This window comes from Microtus ochrogaster, assembly GCF_000317375.1.
Source record: "Microtus ochrogaster isolate Prairie Vole_2 chromosome 6 unlocalized genomic scaffold, MicOch1.0 chr6_random_2, whole genome shotgun sequence".
NCBI lineage: Eukaryota > Metazoa > Chordata > Mammalia > Rodentia > Cricetidae > Microtus > Microtus ochrogaster.
In genome coordinates, this window is record NW_004949095.1 from 7,430,881 (window position 1) to 7,439,102 (window position 8,222).

Sequence of the window (8,222 nt, forward strand, 5' to 3'; positions counted from 1 at the left end):
TGAAAGTTCTATTTTGCTTAACAGTATGGGTTACATTGACTTCTTTCTCTGTTGTTCACCTTTTTTTTGATTGCTCTTTCTATATCAATATTGTGAATGCTATCTTTAAATATTCTTCAGGGTTCATATTGGGTCAAAATGTATACGTATGCATTTATTTCAACACCCTCTTACAGACAAATCCAACTAAGAAGTTGTTTTTTTCGAAGAAGAAGGAGAAGAAGAAGAAGAAGAAGAAGAAGAAGAAGAAGAAGAAGAAGAAGAAGAAGAAGAAGAAGAAAGAAGAAAGGAAGCTACACTCACAAAACCCCAAAGACTGTATCTTTTTTATCTAGAATAACATTCCTCGCCCCCCTTCACCTGCTTTGAAGAGCCCTTTAAGGTGTGTGCCAGTGTGTGTCTTTTCCCAAGCCATTTGGGTGCTGCTGCCACAGGAGATATTTTTGCATTACAAAGACGCAGTTCTAAAAATGCAGAGCAGGTAGTTAAGAGCCTGGGGGATGGAAAAGGCAGGAGCATCATCAGCCAGCTGGGGGATGACCTGATTCCCTAGAATCCCCAGTCCTCTTCTTCTTTCCTCCCAACATCCTTCCTTCCCTTTTTCTCGCCCCCCCCCCTTTCCCTTCCCCAGATAAGCAGCTCCGGGAAACAAAGAGCTGGGCTCTCCAGACCTCAGCGTTGGAACCTAGGGCTCTCTGAGAAGCATCTCATTTCGGGGACCAGGGCTCTCGAGCTCTGTGTCCCCTCCCCAACCTCCCCCGCCTCCCTTGCTTGCTCGCTGCTCCCTCCCTGCTCGCTGCCTCCCCCATCATAGCAGCGCTGGGAGGAAGGCGGCCAGGGCTCAAGATGGCTTTAGCCAGGCTCTGCGCCCTGTTCGCCTGCTGCTGGGGGCCGGCTGCGGTGCTGGCCACAGCTGCCGGCGACGCGGATCCATCCAAGGAGCTGGAGTGCAAGCTCAAGAGCATCACTGTGTCGGCGCTGCCCTTCCTGCGCGAGAACGACCTGAGCATCATGCACAGTCCCTCGGCCTCGGAACCCAAGCTCCTCTTCTCTGTGCGCAATGACTTCCCTGGAGAAATGGTCGTAGTGGACGACCTAGAGAACACGGAGCTACCCTACTTCGTGCTGGGTGAGTCCCTGGAGAGGTCTAAGAGGCCGGAGGAGGCGCTGGACCGGCACCCCCACCCCCACTCGGCCCGCTCCACACATCCACTTGCTGCCGCCGCCTCCCCTCCCCCACACTACCTCCCTGGATCCGCCCCACTGCTGGACCTCTCTCCACACCCACTTGCAGGCTGGCACTTTGGCTTTAGTGCACCTGATGTCTCCCCAAATCCAATAGATCCGGAGACCCGACCCCCCTTCTCAGCTGCCTTGCCCCAAAGGAACAGGTTGCTGGAGATGTCTCTGAAACCTTCCTCAGCCTTGAGCTGGGAGTTTTCATTCAGGAACATATCAGTACAGCGTCAGTTTCCAGTCCAACTCTCATAGGCCTCTCTCCCTGCTTACATGCCACATGCTTAGCTCTTGGCGTCACACGTTTGGGCACCTATAGCCACCCACCACTATCTCCAGGCCTTAGGAATAGGAATTCTGTGGTCATCTTGCCAGCACGTGAGTGCCTCACTGCAAGGGTTGATAATCCCTCATCCAAAAGCCTCCATCTGTCACCAGGGCTTTGATAGCCTTCCTTCCAAACAAGTTTCTTATGTGGCTGGAGTTCATCTTGGGAAGTTGTACTTCCACGCCTAAATCTTAACAGCCTCCTTTTTCAGGCCCTCTACATCTCCACGATGCTTTCAGGTCTCCTGTTTAAGGAAATGGCCCAACTGTGTGGCTCAACTATTGCTATTGCTCTCCTCTGTTCTTGAAACTTCCTTAGGTGCAAATATCCCTGCACACAGAACAGCTTCCCTGGGCAAGAGGCTTTTCTTGCCTTTGTCTGCAACTCTCCAATCCCTTTCTCCTAATTTTCTAACAGTCACCAAATCCCTTCAGATGCTGACTGAATCTTAGGCCGCTTTGACTCTACCTGTTTGTTTTCATTACCAGAATCTCGCAAAGCATCATAGGCTCACGTGACTTAGGCAACATTTCCTACTCCATCTGAAACTCCGTGTCTCTCCGTGCTGCCCCCACCCAACTCTGCAGTCCATTTCTCCAAAATACAGTGTATGTAGTCTTACGATATGCTTCACATATTATAACTTTGTTCAGGAAAAGAGATAAGGATAACCATAATTCAGTCTCTAGATGTGGGGGCAGAGGGAGGGAAGGAGAGAGAGAGAGAGAGAGAGAGAGAGAGAGAGAGAGAGAGAGAGAGAAACCATGTCCAGGATGCTATTACATTTACTTAACATCCTGCAAACTCAAGTTCACTTTGCATGAATATGGCTCCCCACTGGCCATGTGTAGGTTGAAGCCATAGGTGAAATTATAAGCTCTCTCCCTACCTTTCTTCTACAAAGATTCATCTTTATACCCAGAGCATTTAGGGAGTAGGTGAGGAAACCCTGGTTCATCAACTGCAATGGAAAAGTAATTGAAAAAATTGCCTGGTCCTATGAAAAGTTCATTTACAGTTCCTGGAGTGCAACTCAGTTAATCCCATTGAAGCCAACCTACACACTTGAATGGGTTATTTTATTTTATTTTTTGCAGGAAAAATACCAATAACATAATAAAGACTGGGGGCTGGCTAGAAACAGAAACAGCGTGAATATGCTACTTGTTAAGGCACTCAATTTGTTGAGTTTAGTGGATGTGAAGTTCGTGTTGAAGTCATGCTGATGGGCAAATACAATCTGTTCGTGATGCTTTGTAAAAGCGAATGTGGAGAATTATATGTTTCTAAAGGGGTTGTTTGGGGTTCTGCGTGCAGTATTTACTGTGCATAAAGTTGGACATATGTGGATGAAAAGGGGAGGCTGGGTTAGGAGGTGCTCAGAACCCCACTTCTCTTTTTGAAAAATCCCAAACCCGGGGCTGTGTACTGTGATATTCCTACATGAGCCCGATGTCCAAAACTCAGATGGTCAAGAATGAGTTTTCTGTGCCTTGGTACTGTAGCTGCCCACTGCAGCGCCCTGTTGGGGTTGCTATGGTAACCTACTGCACAGGAACTTTCACTTCAGAATCAGAAAGTGCAGGATTGTTCTCCAACCTCGGTCACCCAAATAGGCTCAGAGCCAGTGGTTTGCCGGTGTCTGCCCCCTTTGGCCTGTGATTCCCAAAGGAATAGCATGTAAGAGAGAAGAATGAGAGGAGTTCAAATTCATGGAGGACGGACTGAAGAACACATACATGTTCTTAAGGCTATGTTTTGTGGTCCCGGGTGCTACAACTAAAGACTCACAGTGAGGGGTGTAATAATCTGTGGTAGGTCTCTTCTCCTACATCTCAGGAAGCAACTATCCACCAGCCAGTAGTTCTAAGAATTCACGAAGTTCCTACTTCTTTGCTCTTTATGCTACTATCAGGACCCAGAAGCTGACTAAAACATGCCTGGCCCAGGTGCTCTCTAGTTAACAGGAACACAGACGCTTGTGTGTTTGGATGGATGTCGAGAAACATAGGAATGCTGTGGAAAGAGATGTGTCTGTAACATGAGCAGGCTCTGTGGGGGACGGACTTAGCAACACCTTGGCCAAAATCAGGTCCTGTCACTCATAGAAAAAAATGAGAATAAATAACAAAAACAAATGTTGGCTTTTTTTTTCCTCTGAGGATCAAGTCAGACTTTTCTTATTCCAAATAAGAATCTTCCAAAAGTGATCTTGCTGCCAGCTTTTCAGGTACCTTATCCTTTCAAATCAGCTGCAGTTTTCAGGGTTCTTTTAAGATTTTGTACATGCCTCCTTCCTGGAGGGCTCTTTGTCCCCTGCTCACAGCTATCCAGTCATGTGATTGTTACACTCATGTTACCTTTTTGTGAAGCTGTCCCTAGCACCTCCACAGACCACTGAAGCTGGAACACTTTTGCATCTCTTTGCAAAGACTAGAAATATATACATATATATACATACATATATACATACATATATACACATGGATGGAATAAAAGGAAAAAAATAAAAATATATTTGATTGACTTGGCTTAGTCTAGGATAACTGAAAGTTCATGTGGAAAGGTTAAGATGATAGTGGTGACTATGAATACATGGATATAGGAATGGCCTGGCTGTGAATGGAGATTAGTTTGACTAGAGTGGACCCTCACTATAGGAATGCTGGGAAATGCATGTGATTCTGGAGAGTAGGCATGGCTTTCCACACGTCAGACAGGGAGGGTTGACTTGACACAGAAAGCAGTGATGCGCGGCTCCAGAGACTATCTCAGCTATCAGCCTGTCCATTTTACTTGTAATATCATCTCTTGTGGTAGGGTAGAAGGAATCCTTGTCTCTTGTTCTCTGAGGTGGGAGTTGCAGACTGCGGTACAAGGGTAAGATGGCACTTTAAGTTATATCTACTGCAGCTATCCAAAGCTTTGAATTGGAATATTTAAATTCAGCTCCTGTCAGCTCTAGCTTTCCTGCCTTCCCGCAAATATGAATTTTATTGTGAATGATTGTCTTCCCTATGGTACTTGTCAGGCAACTCCAAGCCAGATAATCTACACCTCCGTTTTCAGGTGTGTTGTGAAGGTTTTCTAAAGTATTGCAAAATAACCGTAATTTCTAACTAAAAATATTTGGGCATATAAGCCATAGTATCCTCTTGGGAGAATTCAAAGGTTTACTAAATTAATATCTCAACTGAAAATTCTTGTCTCGTCTTTCATAACAGAAGATATTCCTGCTTTGGGAGCACATTTGATCTTGGGATGGGGCTAATGTGAGGAGGGACGTCCAGCTTTGCTGTGCTGTGCATAGATGTGTTTATCACTCCAAGGACATCTTAAGAGGATGTTCCTCTTCTCCAAACCCAACTCTTGAGCCTTTGCATGTACAGACCTTAGTGATAGAGCTAGTCCATATGCTTTGGTGTTTTTCATCAGCTGTTGTGGATTTCATAGAAGAAAGTATTCCTAAGAATAAATCAGTTAGCCTGTAGAGGTGTAGTAAGGCCCCACATACAAGATGCTGTCAAAAGTGTCTGGAGCAGTCCAGTGTGGTGGTTAAAAGAACCGGCTGTGAAGGCAGGTCTGGTGTCAGCCTCTGACTTGCCACCCTTTCCAACAATAGAGGAGAGTGAAGATCATTGGAGATAAAGAGGTTGTTCAGGGCCCCATTGTTAATCATGGATTGATCTGTCACTTAAACTTAGGACAGGTAATATGACATTCAGGCTTTTATCTATGCCTTCTGTATGCTTTAATTTTTTTCAAAAATCTATCCTTTTACACAGTTAGATAAAGGATTTCTGGCAATGAATAGGATCAAGGAAACACACTCACCTGCTTTGTACGGAGAAATCTTTTGTGTGTAAATGTCTTTTACACAGCTTTATTACACAAGCCTTGATGCAGAAGGCGAACTCCATCAAGAAGCACCCAAGTTTTATTTAGCTATGAAGAATTTGGTAGTCCTTATTTACAACCCTTTACTACTTGGAGGTATTTTATGGCATCCAGAGGCATGATGAATCTGCTGGGTAAGGATGATGATAATATGTTTAATACTCTAAGAAGTACCCCCTGAAAATGCAAATTAAGAATATGATGGGGGGGGAGATTAGGCCATGCAGAAACTCTGTGTGTGTGTGGCTCCGGTTGGAAGCTTCTGATCTTTGTTACATGATCTTGTGCTTAGAATCCACTATCAGAGTCCAGTGAGCTATCCCACAGTGAGCAACTAGCTTCATGTACAACATTGGACAGCATTTCCTCCTTATACGTGGGCTTCGGATTAGCGAGAAGCAATTGAAATACTTCAGTGTCCTCAGCCTCTTTTCACAGCTCTCTCCATCTTCCACTGAAAGCAGAACTTTAAAATGTATTTCCTGTATGTCTCTTGCTCTTCTGGACGGTGAACTTTAGGCTAACAATGAGGAAATTTATAGAGCGGCGACTTCATCTGAGACACGGTGGCATGAATGATGGCAATCTGAAGCTGGAATTTTCAGCACTTAAACAACACACACTTGCAGAACGTGCTAATTTATAGTATTGAGAGGGTTATTATTTACTGTTTCTCCACAGAAATGTAGATTTTTACATCAAAGGGGTTTTGAATGCAGGAATGATGAATTATACGATGCTTCAAGTGTTCTTCAAGATGTGCTGATACAGCTTAAATTCAAGACATTGGTGCTCATGAAAGAAAAATAAATACCAGCATAATTTTTTTTATTTCTCTTTGGAAAGAAGATTGAGTTCTTGTTTTATAAAGCAAAGTCATACACAAACATATGAATGTGCACACACACACATTCCCTCCCTTGCTTCCTCCCTCTGTTGCTTTTTTCTTTTATTTCCCCCTCTCCTAGCTTTAAATATAATTGGACTTAAATGTCTAGGAGTTTCTCAGAGAAATGCCAGTTTATGAGGACAGAAATTTCAGTGAAGACATGTCAAACTTTAATTTTTTCACTTTTATACCATGTCCGGATAGATGCCTACAGACTGTAGAGAAGCTCTATTTTAATCAAGCTAATCACCCAGGACAAGTTAGCCTATGACAGTTTCTAATGCGTTACAATGACATCTATCACCATGTTACTTTTATTACAAACATGATAAACCTTAAAACCTTTATAAGAAAATCAAAATATCTGCTTGGACACTCATGAGGATTCTTTTCAACAAACAAAATTCAGAAAAATTAAATTATTACAGGTGGAAATCTAAATTAATGCTCTATCTCATACAAGCAGAGTTGAAAATGTGCCCACCTAAAGTCCAAGCCATTTCACAGCTAGCTATGTAGCACACAGCACAGAAAGTCTTCAGTTCATACATAGGAATACTTGTAACAATGCTGCTGGTAACAGAAAAATCCGAACACACCATTAGACGAAAACTGGAAGTAAATATGGCAATACCTCCACCTAGTATGATATGATCCAGTCATTTTGTGTGAGGACAGGTAAAGATGTGGTCAAATGTTCATGCAAAGAAAACACACAAAAAACAAAAGAAGAATGGAGTCTCCACTAATATGAAATATCTTAATGAGAAGGGGAAGAAAAAAAGGGGAGTTTGAAGATGATGGCAGGACTTGATTTGGGGTTTTGTTTTGTTGTTTAGTTTTGAAAAGCATGCTTCAGTATTTAGAACAACTTCACATGTATGAACACGCACTCCCTCCTCCTGTTAACCTTTACATTAGTATGTTTTGTGGGGTTTTTTTTGTCACAGTTGAGGGACCAGCTTTTGCATTTCAGATCCCATCCACAACACTACACTGCATTTAGTCGTCCTGTTTCCTCAGACTTCTCTTACCAATGGTGGTAAGATTTGTTCTTAATGACCTTGACAGTTTGAAGAATATTGCTCAGATATTTGTAGAATGCTCTTCCATTGGTGTTGGCCTGGTCTTGCCCCAGTAATTAGAAGAGATGTAGGATTTGTGGATGAAGGTCTATCTTGTCATTTCTACCATACAATATCAACGTGACTGCTCACAGGTCCTAATGATCTTGATGACCTAGTGAGACTGTGCTGTGAGGTCTCCTCTGTAGAGATTCACTTTTCTTCCCATTCTATACTCTCCTCCAGCAGAACACATTGCTCACATACCACACTGTGCTACCTGTGGTCCACTTGTTGTTTAGGCTTAGTATATAATTAGTATAAATTATTTAGAATCATTCTATATAAGGGAATTGTATTTTCTGTTTATTTATTTATTCAATTATTTATTCATAACAAATGTACTCATAAATATTTATTTTATACTTGGGATTTTAATTCAATGCTATTGTATTGATTTTATTGCTCCAATTGCTTGTTCTAGCTTTACCTAAAAGGGAATTTTTTTCAGCAGGCTTCTGTGTATCTCACATACTCCTGTTAGTGTGGAGTTTTGTTTTGAAGACTTTCTTACTTTTAGCCTATGTAAGTTCTTCTAGGTTTATTTATTTAGCCTATTCCACACCCCTACCTGACATAGTTCTGTTTCTAAGAAGCCCTTATTCTTTGTTTGAAAATGGTATTAGAAAGATCATCCCCATTGTCTCAGTGTGTGGGTGCACCCCTCACAGTCCTGAGTTCCTTCTGCTCCTGATTTGGACCTTGAGATTTCTGTCCGGTGCTCCAATGTGGGTCTCTGTCTCCTTTC

The 8,222-nt window shown here is 42.9% G+C and overlaps 1 protein-coding gene across 2 annotated transcripts in view; it reads left to right on the plus strand.

The window, feature by feature from the left end:
• Window positions 1-419: 419 nt before the first annotated feature.
• Window positions 420-8,222, plus strand: part of Astn1 (astrotactin 1) — a 346,089-nt gene continuing 338,286 nt past the window's right edge. Inside the window, exon 1 of one of the 2 annotated variants that reach the window (XM_005363931.3) lies at window positions 420-1,129. In XM_005363931.3, coding sequence (XP_005363988.1) covers window positions 847-1,129 — 283 coding nt within the window. In that variant the 5' untranslated portion in view covers window positions 420-846. The remainder of the gene's footprint in view (window positions 1,130-8,222) is intronic. The other variant, XM_005363932.3, reaches the window with a different exon arrangement.